This window comes from Pavona decussata, unplaced genomic scaffold, assembly GCF_977016875.1.
Source record: "Pavona decussata unplaced genomic scaffold, jaPavDecu1.1 SCAFFOLD_250, whole genome shotgun sequence".
In the NCBI taxonomy this organism is placed as follows: Eukaryota; Metazoa; Cnidaria; class Anthozoa; order Scleractinia; family Agariciidae; genus Pavona; species Pavona decussata.
In genome coordinates, this window is record NW_028145654.1 from 403,688 (window position 1) to 421,960 (window position 18,273).

The window sequence follows — 18,273 nt, forward strand, 5'->3', positions numbered from 1 at the left end:
TAGGCCTCGATACAAGTGTTTTATGTAGTGTACATACATATCGAGATGACATGTTTGTTGGAGGGGAATGTGTGTACCAAGGAGCAAGAGAAGAAGCGGGTTTAGCCCAGAAGCTGTAATAGATAGCATGATTCCATGTCCGTTGTTCGGATCGAGTGTGTTTTTCGAGAAGGTCAACTTTTGTTACTGTTAGTAAAGTGAAGACCTGTTCTGAGCATGACAACTAAAACGAAGTCCATTGGAGTGTGACACTTACGTCCACGGGATAATCTGCTTTTTAAATGAACGTTTTGGTGACAAGTCAAAATAGGCCATTTTACAGTGGTGTACTAAGTGAGCTGGCCTTGCATTGGAAGCGAGGCTGGGGGTGACCTTGTTTTGATACAGACCTCACTGCTTTTCATATGTAGATCATGCTGTTCTTATGCTAACTAGTTTGCATTTACATATGAAAAGCAGTGAGGTTTGTATCAAAACAAGGTCACCCCCAGCCTCGCTTCCAACGCAAGGCCAGGTCACAAAGCACACAACTGTAAAATGGCCTATTTAGTAATTCTGATGGTACCTTGGTTAGTTTTTACCAAAAATATATATTGAAATAATTGTATACTGTGACCCCCGACCTTGCCAGATTAAACCGAGCTTCACTTGAAAACAAAAAAAACTGAGCTTAAACAAATGTTTGGTTTTTTCAAAAGCGTCCATAAGGTAATTTGGCCACCGTAGAGATTCGAGAGCTGACATTTCGAGCGTTAGCCCTTCAATCAGTCTTATCAGTTCTCTTGATAAATAAAACCAAACGTTCGTTTCCACTCCCCACCGACGCAACTCCACAATTTCTTCAGAAACTAACCCGCTTTATGAAATCAAAACAACCTGAAGGCTTATACAAGCACATATGTCTTTACCAGCTCACTACTTAGAAGACATGCTGCCTCGAAAAAAAAATCTCAGTAATGATATAAAAATAACACTGCGTGGAATGAGCTTTGTGCAGTATTTGCGCATTTAGTGCGGGTTTGTAGGGGAAGTGGTCAAACTACTATACTCGAACAGGACCCACCAAACCCCAAAATAGATGGTGGCCTCTGCCTGCATTCCCTTTCCTCAACCTCAAAAGATGGTGTCTTTATTGCATAGCCACCCCTCTATCCGGCAGTACTGAAAAAATTACAGTAAGATTCAAACCTCACTTTTCTTATTTTCTTATTTATCTAGCAATGCTGACTCTCGCAACGGTAGCAGTGGCGAAAAAACAAGAGTTTCACCTTGTAAAACCACTTCGTGAAACTGGTCTCGTTCGCCGTTGCACACAAGATTCAGCTTTCAACGTGTAACGGCGGTTTAACATTTATACACTTTTCTCTAGAAATTTTCAATTTATATTTATAAAAATATCATTTATAGCCAGACTGGCATAACAGCAGAGTTCTTTGAGTAATCAACAGTTGCCTATTCAAAGCGAATCAAACGCTGTTCAAAGCGTATATCCACCATGTAAAACGCCATACCTCTGGACAGCATCACAAATCACACTATTTCAAATACGAGAATCCACGTCTTGCTTCAAGTTACAAAAAAACAATTCTTAAATGTATACACTTTTTTCTAGTAATTTTCAACTTATATTATCAAAATATCATATACATAGCAAAGCTAGCCTAACAGAAGAGCCTCTTGAGAAACTACTAAGTGTGCTGTTCAACGCGTACCTCCACCACGTGAAACATCGTCAACTCTTGACAGCATCACGTGCGCACCCTTAATCACTGAGCCTCGACATCAAGCTGCTCGCAATGCACGCACCAAAACGTGATGTAAATATGATGGCTTGAGCAAACATACCACAGACACGAGATAGCTATGCAAAGCGGCTCACATGGTTTACTCATTTGATTACTATCGTTCCAAACGAGGGACATACAAAAGACATTATCCTGGGGCACCCTAGGGGAACATTTAAGCAAAATACTTCAAATGTTGTCTGCTATGCTCCCAGATTGTTGGGTGACCTTTTAAGGACGTTTTTGTGTAAGCTAATACAGTATAGACCCTTCTTCAAAATGGCGGCAACAGATTTGAATGAGTTGAAATTGAACTGAATGAAAAACTGATACCAGCGCTGGAAAGAGCCCTTTTACTTTAGTAACCTTGCAATGTTTCAGCATATTAGGTGTTATATCAGCGTTGGAAATGTAAGATAAAATTTGACAAATTTACAGACGTTTGTATGACTGGGGGTATACATCATACCCCCAGTCATACAAACGTCTGTAAATTTTTCATTTTTCAACTTACATTTTCATAGCTGATATTGCACCTGGTATGCGAAAACTTTGCAAGGTTACTAAAGTAAAAGTGCTCTTTCTAGTGCTGGTTTACGTTTTTAATTTTAACTTATTTGAATTTCGGCCGCCATTTTGGAGAAGGGTCTATTACGGCTTGATCTGTTCGAATACTTTAGCTGAAAATTTAAGTCGCAAAAAGTTTAAGGAAACCAAATCTTTCCTCCAGAATTTATGACCTATTGTTGGCTTTATGAAAATCGTAGCGGACCTTACTTCGCGTTTTCATCAAGATATCTGGCCCTTCGGAAACGCAAGGGATTGGTTTTTCAGTGCCGAAGAAAACTTAAAACTAAGTTCAAATTTCTTTGGCGACAAAGGCCTTCCAAACGAAACGTTGGGTGCCCCTGGAAAAACCAAATACCAAAACGAAACCATAGTTAATTCAATTAACTATGACCAAACCAAGCTACATGAACCTTGCCACCTGAGGTTCCCACTGTTCAATATGTCTACCTATCAGTGATTTCCTTTCCAAGCGAGCGCGAGAAGCGAACGAAAGCCTCCTGTGTTTTCAAAAACGAAAAACTGCTACGCAGACTAAATAAGAATATAAACAATTTGATGTAATAGTGGCTAGCTCGGCCACAAAGTCTCTAAAGAAACTAAATACGACCCTTGCAAGGACAAGCGTCATGTTTTACAGTGTCAATAAAATAAAATTGCGAGTTCCACTTTTTGTTGCATATAACTTTTTCTGATAGTACATGTTGTTTCCTGCACAGTGGAGCATTGATTGGCGATTTATTTGACGTTCTTGTATTTCTGGAACAAAGAGTAAAGGATTCTCAGCGTTGACTTTAGGTCCTTTTGAACAACATCTAGAAATAAAAATACAACAAAACGTGTTAACAAAAAAAATAAGAGAAATTACTGATCCAGGAAGAGCAGGCCATTTCCGAGTTGCTTTAAACCTCATTATGAAAGCGAGGCTTCATGCATAGTTTATTATGAAATTAGTTTTCATTCATATGTAAGCAAACTTAAGGTAGAACCCACTAACTCGAACTCGGTTAAGCCAGACTCCCCACTAGCTTTCCCCCGAATTTGGTCCCATTTTTTGAGTCATTTACTAAACACCAGCTAACTCGAACTCCACGCTAAATGACGTAATTTTACTTTCCCTGGGATCTAATGACCCCGATAACTTGAACTCCATTGTAAAACCGTCGGTCTGTAAACCTCAACAATGTCAGAACACACGTTTGATTAATCATCTTGATGTTCTTAACATTGTGGCTCAAATTTCCAAACCATACGTTAGGTAACGTTCCTATCAAAAACCTGTTATAAAGACTTGTTGCAGCCAAGTGACCTGTGATTGTGAAAGGGTGATAAAACCACGACACTTAATTACCTTTTAACAGGATAATTGAAATTTAACTCGAACTATTTTTGGTTCCCCTTGGGAGTTCAAGTTAGCTGGGTTCTACTGTAATGGACCTTTGTCACTCGGCAGCCATGTTGAGTCTCAGAAGAACAAAAAGCTTTGTTGTTGGACGGCCATCCTCGGCCAGACGCCAATTCTTCAGTGCGAGGCTTGCCGTGCAGATAAAAAAAACATGCCCGCCGAGAGACAAAGGTCTATTGTCGTATGAAAAGCTTTGCACGTAGCCTCGCTTTCGTAATGAGGTTCAAGGCCACTCGGAAGTGGCCTTTTGAAGAAAATGAATGCGAAGAGCTTGTTCCACTAAAGGAGTGTGACTGAAGAGCATCGGCCAAGTAAATGAGTTAAACCAGTGAGTTGGTTGATGTTAATGCTCACCGTCAGGTTTGGCGTAAAATTTCATTCCACTGTCTCGCATGAGATCGATGGCCAAAGCAACATTATGGAGCTGTTGATATCGAATTAAAAATATCAAGATGGAATTAGAGTCCAAGAACTCTCTACCCGTGGATGTATACAGTGTACAACAAACACAGCGGCAAAATGAGTGCGCATGCTCCGCAGATTTGTGATTCGAGCGAGAATCGATTACGAATGCTCCACTTCAATCGCCAAATTCACACCTGTTACCACAATATTTTTTTTTTGTTGCATAAGATGTGTGATGGAGGAAGTTCGAAGGAACCTTTTCTGAAAGCGGCAACCTTATCTATTTTGATTTGGGCTTATCCCCGCGAAACGAAAACAAACAATGGGAATCTTAAAAATGCCTCCATTACGCCGCGTAAGATTGCTCACGCCTGACGAGCATGCGCACTCATTTTACCGCTGTGTCTGTACAACATCAGAGCCTCCAAACATGCGCTCTTGGTTCGGCTACAGCTGTTATAAGGTAAACTGTCCTGACGGTAAAGCTGCAAGCTATCTAAAGCACGCCTGCTGGGAAAATGGACTGGATGGGGAAGAATAGGACATTTAACTATGACGCCATTTGACTACAACTACCAGAGTCCATCAGTTCATTGATTTCTCATGCTAATTTGAGATATTTTTTAATGGAATTTGAATTAAAAATGAAAACGAAATGAATGAGTAAAGTATATTTTAGATATTGATTACAGACATGGCACTTGGCCACTGTTTTCAAAGAATTATAAGATTTTAAAATTTCGTATTCAAAGCTAACAAAAGTTGACTTCTGTTAAGAAATATATTTATCACCAAAGACACTTATCGGGCCCAGTAAGTTACCGGAACGTTCGAGAAATGAGCCCCAGGACTGTGAGGATGAAGAAATATTTATCACCAAAGACCCGGTAAGTTTCCGGGACTTTCGAGAAACGGGCCCCTGGACTGTGAGGATTAACAGTACTACATTGTGTAAACATCATAAGGTGTCCAACCTTATCCTGTAACACCCACTCATTTAGGATGCATCCTCGGTTATAAACCAGGACATGCTCACCTTTTGTTCCTTGGTCGAAGGCGTGATGTAAAACTGGTACAGAGGAACAAAGAAGCCTTCTAAGAGCCCCAGCAGGAAAATAAGGTAAACGCCATCATGAAACTAAATAAAGAAACAGCATTGATTTGAATCTTTTTATTTGCAAACCACAAAAAGAAATGAGCAAAATTAGATTTTTTCACTACGCAGAACGCCAAGCAAAAGTACCACAAAAAATATGATTAATGGCTTCCAATTGGACGTTCGCAATTTTGTGTTTTTTCTTCAGAATCAAAAGTTAGATGTAAAATAGGCGAGTTTCGGTTTTCAGACCATTTTCTTTGCAGAGAAAAATTGGCAAAAATCCATGTAGACGATGTGGTCCTGCTCTATTCCCAAAAGGATTGTTATCTCATTACTGAGATTCTGGTTCTGATAGCGTGGGCGGCGGAGGGTGGTGGTGTGCATATTACCGACGAAATTCATTTATCTCTATTCTTGATTTTCACGTGACGTCACCAAATCGGGAGGCCTACAAAATTTTTACCTTCATTCACGGAAAGATTACCTAAAAAATATGTCTTTTCACAATTCCTTAGCTCGATGTCGTACTTCCTTTTGAAAATAGAGCAGTTTCATCGTGCGTGACATCAAGAGGGCGGCCGTGACAGAGCTGTTACGTATCTTAAAAATGCCTCATATGCAAACAAAACTAATTTTCATAACAAAAACTTTGCACTTAGCCTCGCTTTCATAATGAGATTCAAAGCAACACGGAAATTGTCAATTTATCTTTGTGAAAAAAAAAAAAAAAAAGATTTTGGTACACAGCTCAAAACATATTTTCTTTCTGAAAACGGTGAATTCTTGTCAGTGTTTCACTGTTTGCAACGAATTTTGTAACCGGTTGTAGAACACTGTTTTGGTATCCACATTCTCTTTTCTCCACTTTTGCTTTCATGTTAGACATACATGTAAGTACCTGTGAATCAAGATCAGCGACTTCCAGACTCAGTTTGCTGAGGTGCTTGTTGACGAAACCTTGCAGGGACTGTAAAAAAAAACAACAACAACAAAAACAAAAAGAAACCAGGCACGAATGATATGGAAATTGCCACAAAAACAATAATAAAACGAAACAAAGTAAGCTGTACCGAACAAAAACAGCATACTTTAATATGTACTTTAACAGCGTCAAACCAAACCAAAGTAATTACTTTGACCAATCATAACAGACGCAAACAGTTAAATAGAACAAAGACCCTCGCAGTTATTTACGCAACTTAAACAGTTGCTTGATAGCTCAGTTGGTAGAGCATTGCACCCGTTCAGCTTTCTTTTAGCAACTGCTTAAAGGGGAAGTATCATAGGTTTTTTGATATCTTTTGTTAAAAATGATCAAATAAGACCTCCAATCAGCTGCCAAATAATTCTTGAATGACGAGAGGAAAGAAATCAACTCAATTCTTGAAGGGAACAACTCGTTATCTGGTCTAGCGCATTTTGGAAACAAAAACGCGAGAACTTGAAAAACATTAGCCTAACATTTTTCAAGTTTCAGTCCATTCCGACTAACTCTGTGTCTGGCCAGAGGCACTCATCAACAGTTTTATTGCACTGGGGTGATAATTTATAACAAACTTGACAATTATTTTCGTTGTTTCTGCTGACAAACAAAGATTTTTGGGTTTTGAAACGACAGGAAATTTGCGTGATACTTCCCCTTTAAGTTACATAAAGTTCTTCTTAGGAATAATAAAGCGAGCTAGCCACGCAAGAACGCATGAGTGGTTTGCTCGCTTTAGTACGGTTAAGAAAAATAAATAACTGCTCATAGTCCACAATGGTTGTGGATTCAAAACACCTTGTAAGCTTAATTTTTTCCAGCTAGAATTCTGTGATGCATGCACGAAATGATATACATGGTGTCGTTACCTTTTTCACAACATTCAGCTTTTCAGGAGCGTTATCAAAAAGTGCGTCAAAAGCATCTCTTTCTAAAACAAAAACAAAAATAAAAAAACTGTTAAGAAACTTGTCAAAAGCTGATTTTTGTATCATGAAGACTGCAACCAATAAGGTACAACTCCCAGCCTTTGGTTAATCTATTTCAGTTGATTTGTTTATAGGGTGGGATGGGGGGTTGCGGAGTGGTGGGGTACAATATTATAATTATTTATCGGTTCTTTGATGAGAAGCCTACCAGACCATAATTACCTTCTCCAGCTTTTGTTTCAGTAACCAGAAAAAACACTTATGTCCAGAAATGTACCTGACCCTTAATTTGGGTACTTTTTATACATGTAAAACAGACCTTTTTTGCATTTTCATATGACTTCATAGACCTTTTTCATAAATGGCGGCCGATTTATTATTCTTTTCAATATATGTTAATTAGCCCTACTAACCTCGTTTTAGAGTAAAAATTCTTCTGAATTTTGCACTTGCTGACGAGGCTAGTAAGGCTAATTTTCATGAAAACAAAAGAATAATTTATCGGCCGCCATTTATGAAAAAGGTCTATGTTTGACAGAATTATTTGTGTTCAAGTAAGAATTAAGGTTAGGGGACACCTTGTGATGTCAATCATACAGTTCATGAATCTCATTAGCATGCATTTCTAGACACATCACGCTATTTGAAGAGAAACTGTCATAATATAGACCTTACACACAAATGTCGTTTTCATTATCCTGGTGTAGCGCTGATTAAAAAAAAATCCATCTTTTACATTCTAATTAGTTGTATTTTCGTCTCTTTCAAGTCAACCGTCTTATACGTATGGAAAAAGGAATTAGTTTCTAAAGACCCTGTGGTGCTGTATTGGTGGGGAGTGGAAACAAATGTTTGGTTTAATCAACAGAGTTGATAACTGAAGGTAATTTGGCCACCATAGCACTTGAATCTCCTTACGGTGGCAAAATTACCTTAAGTTACCAACTCTGTTGATAAAACCAATTATTTGATTCCTCTTACACATAAACTACAGTATTTTTTTTTTTAGCCTAACTATGATTAATATGACTATGTAATATATTTTAAGATTTTACTGTAGCTCTGCCATTGATTTTGGTCCCATGTAACTATGAAAATACTTTGTTCTAATTACTTAGCAGAAGGAGCCATTCCTTATAAGCCCGGTGGCTTCTCTTCCTCACAATTAGAGTTTAAATAATTTTTTTTTTTTTTTTTTTGTATTTGTACAACTTATGGCAAAAACAATCAACTGAAACTGGAACTGAAACATGCACACAACAAGGACTGGATCCACTTGCCTGATTGGGGTGGAGGGGGGGAGGGGGGAGAGGGGCTCCAATATGAAGTATACACAATAGGTAAGCAGTGATAGACTGCCTTGAGGCCGCACAAGTGCCAGCTACAAACACACATACTGCGCATTATTAAATGTTAATAGTTATTTTTAAGAAGGAGGCTGTTTCCAAGGACCCCTGTATTGTATAGCAAGTATTATGAAACTTATTTGAGACTTAATGCATTTAATACTTTTGTTCAAATAATTCAGATTCCTCTTCAAGCTTTGACAAACTTAGTGTGAAGACCCATGGATAGATGCATTCAATTTTTCTTATTGTTGTATTGTTCTCTGTAAATTAATTTTATTTAACTACTGACAGGCAATCACCACTAGTTAACAAACATACATGCAACCTAAATTTATGAGTAACAATAATATTGTAAAATTCCTAGTGAGGATAAAAAATAATAAGTAATAGAGAATGTGCAGTTCCAGAAAAAATCCATACTCACCCCAAGGAAGGTCATTGGAAATTGCTAGGGGGAGGGGGGTCTTAAAAGTCAAAATTTTAGAAGTAATATATGAAGCTAAACTGGAATTTCCTGGGGGGAGGGAGGGTGCAACACAAAAAACCTTCCGTGGGGGGAGTATGGATATTTTCTGGAACTGCACAATGTCAACGCCAATATAAAATTTGTAATAGTATTATATTATTATTACCAGGCTTTCCATTGTCATCACTGAAAGAAAATCAATAATAAGAGTTGAATGTTAGTTAAGAATTTCTAGGATAATGATTCTGGTACTTACAGAGAATTTTTTTTTTTTCAGGCATAATCAAAAAAAGGAAGTCTGACTTCTTTCAATGAGAAAGTCACTGTTTAAAAAGAGAAGAGCTTAAAGGAGCAGTGTCACCAGATTTGAGTGTGCCTTTGAATAGCGTAAAAACATATTTGTATCGATGGAAATGTTAAAATAATGGTTCAGTATTGTTAACAATTGCTCTATGAGTATACATCAGCTAGTATTTGTTATCTTTTGCTGCGGATGGCTTGGATGGAAATGGATTACAACTTAAAAAAAATTGGCCAATTTTTTCAAGTTCTTCCTGTGTATTTTGGCGAAATTGCTAAAAACAGGTTTATAGTTTGTTCTTCATTGAAGAAATCAGTAAATTGATATTTTCCTCTCAGTGCTCTATGAACAATTTCATGTTAGAGAAAAAGTTCTACCTTCAATATTTGAGTAGTTTTGGTCAAAATACAGCAAAAATCTCCGTGACAGTGCACCTTTAACAAGAATTAGACTCTACCTAGTAACGAACACTACCTCTTCTGGCTAAACCTTTGAGTAATAACGATGTATGTATACGTTGCGATTCAAAATGTTTTTGGTTTAAACAAGTTTAATTTTTTATTTCCCTTTGTCCCAGACTATGGTAATGAAAAATAAAAATTAAACTTGTTTGAAAAATACTAAACCAAGAAATAAATAATCCACAACATACACGTGTACATCCCAATTAACGACTAAGTACAGTGTTCCTAAATGTGCTGCTCAGTCTACTGTTTTCTTACCCTTGGGTCATTCTCCACTATCCAACACATGTACATACATGACTAGTTTAGTGCTGGTTGCTACGGCTACATTTATATGATTGGCATTCAAACAGTTGAAAGTCTGACGCGCTAACCACTATGTACAACACCTTGCCTCCACCAAAAACTAAAAACATAATTACAATAAAAAATATATATATATACATTCAAGTACTCACTCTTCCCCCTCTGATGCTGCTGTAATCTCCTCAACAAGTTTCTGCGGAAGTAGGATTCCTCCTTTCTTCTGTACCACGACAATGTTAATTCTGACGCCACCAGGCAGCTTTCGTGGACACTCAAAATGATGTGCTAGTGCAACAAGCAGGTGTAGAATGGCTACAATATCCTTGTCATGAATTCCTAGAAAAACAAAGCATATGCTGTACAATGTAGATGTGCCTGGCGCTGACCTCTGACATGATTAACCACCCCTCCATTTTTTCTAACTTTTTCCTCTTTCAGGAAAGAAACTTAATGTACAGTGCTGAGATCTGCAAATTAAGCTACGTGTATATGAAAAGGGAGATGTATTTTAAGGTTTTTATTTTCTCATTTTAAACACTTTTCATTCTTTTCTGTTACTTCGTTAATGATTTAGCTGGAATTATTTATACAATGCCCCGGATAAAACCTTTTAATAGGTGTATTACAGTTGGTGTAGGGGTTCGCAGTTGACGTTTTACTAAAATACAGCATTTCCCATGGGAGTGGAAGGGTTAAAAAATGCACCTGCACATGCTAAAATAGGTGGCACAGCACCTTTAAATAGCAATTTGTTGCCCTTGGATATGGTAAAACAAGTTACGACTGACTTTCTTGCACCTCTACAAAAATGAATGGTTCACTTTCTCGAACTCCACCAACTCAAACAACCATTTGTTTTCCAAGAGTGTTTGAGGTAGTGGGAATTCTTCTCTTGTAATGGTATACATGCAAATGACCTAATTAACTCACTGTTCGCTGTCCATTTTGCCCTATGATCAGGAATTCCTAAGAGTTTATTCACGTGCCCTAATAAAACAGACAACTTGGCTTTCTGTAAAATAAAATCAGAATAATGGCTTTAATTAATAATATGCCACAGGTCAGCTACCGGCATTCTACAAAGTAGCAGAGCTGTGCAAGCTAATCCAGGATCTAGGTTTGTTTTGCTTGACTCGGTCTCTACAGTTTTGGCAAATTTATATTACATGGCTGTATATTTTAAATGACATTATACTGTGGCTGGAGATTAGTCACAGTTTAATGATAATTTAAAATATTTTAGTTCCAGAAAAGAGACTCAAGTTTGTATGTGACTGTGTGCTTGAGTTGGCTTCTGTAAACTAATGTCACAAATTATAAAGAAGAATTATGCATGTGTGGAAAAATTAAAAAAAATATATAGGATCTCTCATACACTGTAGATTCACTTTCATCTCTTCATTAATACACACTCAGGTTTACTACAAACTCGCAAAATGACCAGATCCCAGAAGGCAGCACATGGCACTGGGTAAATACAAGGCCAAGGGCAGTGATCGAATCTCAATCAAGCCTGTCAATATTTTCAGCTTCTTCTTTGCAACTGCTTTGGAACTTTGGGCACATAATTGGCATGGCCTTGTAAGTATATAATTTTTCAACCTCTATTCTAATCTTTAAACATCAATTCAAAATACAAAGACAGTTTTATACAATCAATTTTAAAATTAATACAGCCGAAGCTCTCGTAAAAAGACGCCCTCGGGACAAAAATACCACCAAATTAAATTACTTTTTTTGTTTTATTGCCTTATGCAATGCCGCAATAATAGCGATAACTGTAATTAATGCACTGTAAAATCATTATGATTAACAGCGATGTGAGGTTGATTGACTAAAATACGATTCAGAGGCTAATCAATGGGATTTCCTTTCAGGTGTCTGCTTACAGGAGCTTCAAAACAAAGGAAAAGTCTAAATAGCAACCTTTGAAAGTGTCCATGGATGCTTACGGAATGTCCGCTTACGAGACCGTTTAAATACAGAGTTTGTATCGAAGTTAAAACAGGGTTTAGTGAAGGCGGCCGTAAGTAGAGCCATCTGCTTACGACAGTGTCTGTTAAGAGAGCTTCCACTGTAATTATTACTGTAGTTTGTGGTCATGCACTTTCAAATGCTATGCCAAAACATCTTGCATCGGCGGCAGAGGGGGAGGGGCAGGGGGTCCTGAAGGCTCAGCCCCCCACGTTTCGGTCCCGAAAATATTGGTAACGCGGCAGAAAATTGGTTTGGCAAAATATTCCGGTTAACTAGTGATCTTTTTACAAATCGTTTCACAATGGTTGTGCTTGGCAAAATATTATTTTCTAGGACTCTTTGAACAGCTCCATCCCGATTTCGAGAAGCCAATCAACTACTGTCTTTTTTCCATTTAACTCTGAGACAGCCAGTTTCCCGCCATACTTGACGATGGAGCTCCTCCTCATCGCTTTAAATGTCCAAAGGATTACTATCGAGTGCAATACTACGAAGCTCGCGACAAAATTAAAACGGAATTAGAAAGCCGGTTCAACCAAGCCAAGTTAAAGCCAGTTTCTAACTTAGAGAAACTTCTTGAGGGCGCAGCAAACAGCAACGACTTCACCGAACATTTGGAAGAGCTGAAAAGGTCTTTCTTTGGAACTGATATAGCCGATTGTGGCCGGCTTGGGCACCAGCTTTACTTCATGCATGACGCAGTGAAAACTACGCTTCCCGAAGTACGTCAGGTTACAAATATAAGAACCATTTGCGAAGCCTTCAACAAAACTCCTGTCACCAAAACGTTACTAGGAGAGGTCCACAAACTGCTACGATTGTATTTGACTTTCGAGCGCACGTTTTCTTCCCTACGTCGCCTAAAAACCTACCTTAGAAGCACCATGAATCAGACTCGTCTAAACAACTGCCTCCTCTTGCATTGTCAATTAAGTCTATTACGGACACATTGGACAATGTAGTCATTGCAAAGAAGTTTGTTCGTGCAAACGAACAACGCAAAAGACATTTTAGAAAATACGAGTAGACTAGAGGTATGTGCTTAACTTTGTGTACGATGAGCCCCCCCATGTTTCAAAATGCTCTGCCGCCTCTGTCTTGCCAATTGCTTTGTGAATTGTTTGGTAACAGATTACATAATTATGCATTTACACCCTTACTAAAAGCTGGGTAAAAGATGTTTTTTCTTTACCTCCAAACAAACAAAAAGTACCTGAGTGAAAACTATCAGAAAAAATATCTTTCTTTATACATGTACCTGGCTCTCTACTGACTGGGTAACTTCTTCAAACTCAGCAAGCTTGATTTCAGCCAGTTTTTCTGAAGGTAAAATTGCATTACATGTATTAGATACATGCAATCAAAGACGTCAGTACAACACAATTTGTACATTGTATAACATAAAAATTTTATTTTACGAGTTTTGTAAGACAACCTCCTGTCCCCCTGGTATCCTCACCGACCAACCAAATGTCTGATTAACTGATTGACTGGTTGGATAGATAAATGGATGGCTGGCTGGGTGTCTCACCATGAATGACTGTCACTCAACAGACAGACAGTCTCATTGACTGGCTGACCGACTAACTGACCGACTGACTGACTGACTGACTGACTGACTGACTGACTGACCAACAGACCGACTGACTAATTTACTGTGGTGAGTGACTGACCTGCAGACCGACTGACTGACTGACCAACTGACCGACCGAATGACTGACTGACCAACTGACCGAAAGACTGACTGACTGACCAACTGACTGACCGAACGACTGACTGACTGACAGACCGACTGGTTGATCGACTGACCGACCCACCAACCAACCGACTGACTGATTGGTTGGTAGGTTGAGTGGTCACCACCAACTGGGTGGCTGACTTTCTGGCTACCAGTGACTGTATTTGGCTGGTTGGTTGGCTGACTGCCCCAGAACAAACAACAATGTACAAAGTAATAGACTAGCTGCCTGACTGCCCTGCAGTGACTAGCTGGCTGGTTACTCTGCCTAGTTGCTGGCTTCATGTTTTGCTGAATTACTTGATTGGTTGGTTGATCAAAATAATAATAAAAAAATCAGAGATTTTACATACCCATTAGAATGGCAAGAATTTGACCATCATACAAGTCCTCCGTTATGTCTCTAAGAACAATTCGTAGATCTGACAACTCGTCATTTATCCAATCCAAGAGAACCTAAACAAATAAACCAAAAATATGGCAACAAAACAACACACTCTGGGGCCCCTGGTTGTACTCAGGATTATTATTGATGGGATGAAAACTGCAGTCAGTTTGTTAAATGTTAACTATGCTGTAATTTACCTCTTGCAATTCTTTAACTTTTGGGTTTTCCAACGACATAGGTTCCACCATAGAACGTTCTTCATTTTCATCTGTCAAAAGCAATAAAAAATTAATAAAGAAACATCGCATTGAGGCCCATACTATTAAGTCCAAATGTTTACTTCTTTTGTGTACTTTTAGTTAATAAAAACTTTGCGATTGTTTTCTTCAGGTTACAAAAATATACAGATGAATGGGTATCAATAAGATTTTGAGCATTACTGAGGGGCATTGGTTTCAACAGGCAGGCAAGAGTACATGTACTGTACATGTACATATACATGTAGATTTCCATGTTTCATTTCTTCATACTGTACGACTTGAAAACATCTTAGAGCAAACTGGTGTACAAATTTTATTGCCATTTGACTCAGTGCGTATTGATGAAAATGCTGTAGTGTTTGTAAAAGACAACAATGTTGATCCACAGGTATAGTGCATTAAAGAACCACCAAGGGTGTAAGGAATCCTGGCTGTGACCTGACCCTCAGTGCTAGCATCTGGTTGGTTGGGAGTGATGTGATTCTCTGAAAGGCTTCTGACAGAATGACACGGGTCACAACTCTGTACATTTGTATAACAGCTAGAATTCAATGGGATTTGCCGAGTACTGGGAAAACGTTCAACATAGCAGAGTGACATTTGGACCACCGGTATGCCTGAGTTCCAAAGTATTTTCTTTTCTCACAGGGGAAATGGGAGGGTGGGAGCTTATTAGAAATATGACCTCCAAAGAAGGGGCTTATTAGAAAGAGGGGAGTTTATATCAGCTGTAACTATAATAAAAATTTATGATTATCTTTAAAAAAGAAGAAAATAGGATTTCTCTCTTACCTAAGTCAAATGTATCTGGTGTTACTGTGATAGGTGTTGTGGGAGATTCAATAGCAAGTCGGCCTTCAGTCTCTAGTTCATTCACTAAAGAATCATTAACAAACAGTCACAAGTTAATTAATGTGAGTACCGGTATTAAAAAGCAGAGATTGATGTTTCCAACTAAAGCATTTCACAATAGACTTTGCCAGCGCTCAGTTGGCATTTTAACAGCAGACTGCAGCTGTTTTTAAGCCATCAACGTTAGAAAGCAGAATGTCGATAAAAATAAAAATATCCTACGGGAAGTGTTTAAAAACAACACTGAAGCATTGGCGCATTGTACAGTACACGTACGTGTCGGCTCAACGTCTCCCCAAATCCCGGGCCAAATGTGGCCTAATTCGCCATCAAATCTCCAAATTTAATTAGAACACTGTAAGGGGAATGTGAACTTCGGGGCGAACGATGGATCAACGGAGGGAGTGGAGAGTCAGGAAGGGGTGTGTAAAATGATGGAATTTACTTTGGAATTCGAAGGACTGAACACTGATACTCAAATTCGAAGTACAAGTTCTGATGATAACTAATAAATTTAATTTATGAGCTGAGGTTCATGCAATTGTCACACCAAAACATTTCCAAACTGAATCTTGCAACTAACCAAATCGAGCATATATAACCAGTTAACATCAAACACAATATTTTTTTCTCTCCAATCACGTCTGCGGGGTCTTTTAAATGATCGTGGCATTCAATCACAACTTACAATGTTTCAGAAGAGAATCACAACACATTACCTTCTGATCCTCTCTTTCTCCTTGTAAGTGTTCCAACCCAACCAAGTTTACCGGGATCTTTCTTAGAGGCGTCCCGTTTTAATGAGCCATTTGGCGAGCTTGGTGAAGCGGGATTCGTCGCCATGTTTGTTAGTAAGATTGGGCCAATAGCGATACCGGTTAGCGATACCAAATAATCGATACCGTGGTTGGCGCCGCTAGGCAGGGCTCCTAAGCCTCGCGGAACTTAGAGAGTGTTAGACCCCGTGCGTGAAAAGTTGTCTCGGGCAGAAGGGTCACTCGCCTACCCGAGCTACCCTGGGCAAGCCAACTTTTCCTACATTTCCTTACAAAACTTGGAGAACCGTTTACATGAGAAACAGAAAGTTGGCTCGGTTGGAAGGGTGACCCGCCTAGCCGGGTCACCCTTTTTCGATGGTGGGGTCACCCTCCTAGCCGGGCCAACTTTTCTCCATATAAACACTTTGGCTCGCCTAGCCGAGTCAATTCCGTCAAGGCGAGACAATCAGAGCATGCGCGAGCGCTGTTGGCTCGGGCGAAGGGGTCACGTTCATGTAAACACTCGCTGAAGTTGACTCGGCTGGGAGGGTGATCCTCTTTCCCGGGACAACTTTTCTCGGGGCCTAATTTTGTCTCCTTCGCAGCCGTCGTTTGGGCTCGTCACGTCACGTCGTTTAGGGAGGGAGTGTGTTGCGTGATGATCCAAACTGTAGCTGCGAAGGACACTAATGGCGCCCTGACGTGACGGGAATGCAACCCTGGTTGATAACCACTTCAAACAGGAATCGCGTTCTTTTGGACTCCCGATAACTCGAACCTTCAACGGAAATTGAAAAAGGTTCGAGTTATCGGGAGTTCAAGTTATCGAGGGTAAAATTATATAGAAAATGACCTGAAGGGAAAGGGGAAATTGGTTCGAGTTAGCGCGAGGTTCGAGTTAGTGAGGGTTCGAGTTATCCGGGGAGTCGACTGTATTTCAAATTGGAAAGTTTTGGCGGGAAAATCACGCTCCTCCACAAACGGCCTTTTGTGCTTTCCAGGGCTTTCTCCGAAATCGTATTTGCGTTTTGTTATACATCCTTCAAGTCGAAATATTGAGAAAATATAGGGACACCCAATGGTTCATTTCGGTGAATGTCTGTTCGGAAATCCTAAATCGTCTCAGAAATTCGGAAGAAGCTTTAAAGAAAATCTTTACTGGTTTTCTTCGGCAAAATGTCAGCCGAGTCAAAATTTCCTAACAGGGGGAAACTTATTCCCTTTGTTTTCGGACGGGTAAATATAATATAAATAAAATGCGAAGGTTATGATCAGCTAGCATGTTCGTAAAGCCAGCAGCAGCATGTGAACTCGGGGAAAAAGACTTCGCTTAATTCGTAAAACTTTCTGCAGTTTAAATTTTAAGGTAAAGAATCTGAACAGGTCAAACTGTGTTAGCTTACAAGAATACGCCTTTAACAGACAACAAAACGATCTAGGGACACAGGAGGCGTGATTTTAACATTGCTCTTCCCCTTAAAAAAGAAAACCTCGCTTATGAAGGTAAAATAATTATTGGAGGGGACTTTAACTGTCCTATGAATCGGATGTTGGAAAAACAAGGCGGGATAATAATGACCAGAAAGAAAATTGGTGCTCTTCTCTCATTGCATGCCCCTGAAAATAGCCCACAAACTTGTAGTTAAGGCCAGTGTAAAGTTACAAGGCGGTCCAAAAGTACCTCAAAATTGCTCAAAATGGTTACTGAAACTGTTACTCGAAAATCCAGTTGCTGTTTTCAGCCTTTTAATATGGAAAAATAATATATTTTCAGCCTATGTAATGGAAGTTGGGCTTTTCCATAATAACCATAATAATAACTAATGACTGTAGCGATGGCTACAGACATATTTTCTCGATCTCGATCATCAGTCGTAACGTCTTTTATACTTCAAACATGAATTTCTCGCCTGGTTCCCTGAGACATTCAACATAAATCAAGGTAAAGATATATTTTCCAGAAACCACTCTCGCGGCCTTTGTAACAAGTTGCGTTTGTCTCCTATCAGGAGGCACACAAAAGCGAACGACTCTTCAGGAGTCAAACGAAAATACCTGTCGGGCCGTACCTAGAGTCCTCAGGCTCTTTGGCCAGTGGTTGTCGCCAGGAGACCAGCCGCTGGCCAAAGAGCCTGAGAACTCTGGGTACGACATTGTGCCACTACGGGAGAGTCATGCAAATCAAGTTATAATTAATCATCACGTGATATGTTACAATGTCAATCAAGGGCCTATTTTATCAA

The 18,273-nt window shown here is 39.2% G+C and overlaps 1 protein-coding gene across 1 annotated transcript; it reads right to left on the bottom strand.

The window, feature by feature from the left end:
- Nucleotides 1–1,334: 1,334 nt before the first annotated feature.
- LOC146457002 (beta-parvin-like) lies at nucleotides 1,335–16,149 on the bottom strand. The gene is made up of 13 exons (XM_085092462.1): nucleotides 15,992–16,149; nucleotides 15,213–15,296; nucleotides 14,358–14,428; nucleotides 14,126–14,228; nucleotides 13,293–13,354; nucleotides 10,988–11,069; nucleotides 10,210–10,393; nucleotides 9,153–9,172; nucleotides 7,112–7,173; nucleotides 6,159–6,227; nucleotides 5,198–5,299; nucleotides 4,111–4,180; nucleotides 1,335–3,166 (listed from the first exon to the last, which is right to left on the bottom strand). The coding sequence occupies exons 1-13, from the start codon at nucleotides 16,113–16,115 to the stop codon at nucleotides 3,090–3,092; spliced, it is 1,110 nt and encodes a 369-aa protein (XP_084948588.1). The 5' UTR covers nucleotides 16,116–16,149; the 3' UTR covers nucleotides 1,335–3,089.
- Between the last annotated feature and the right edge of the window lie 2,124 nt (nucleotides 16,150–18,273).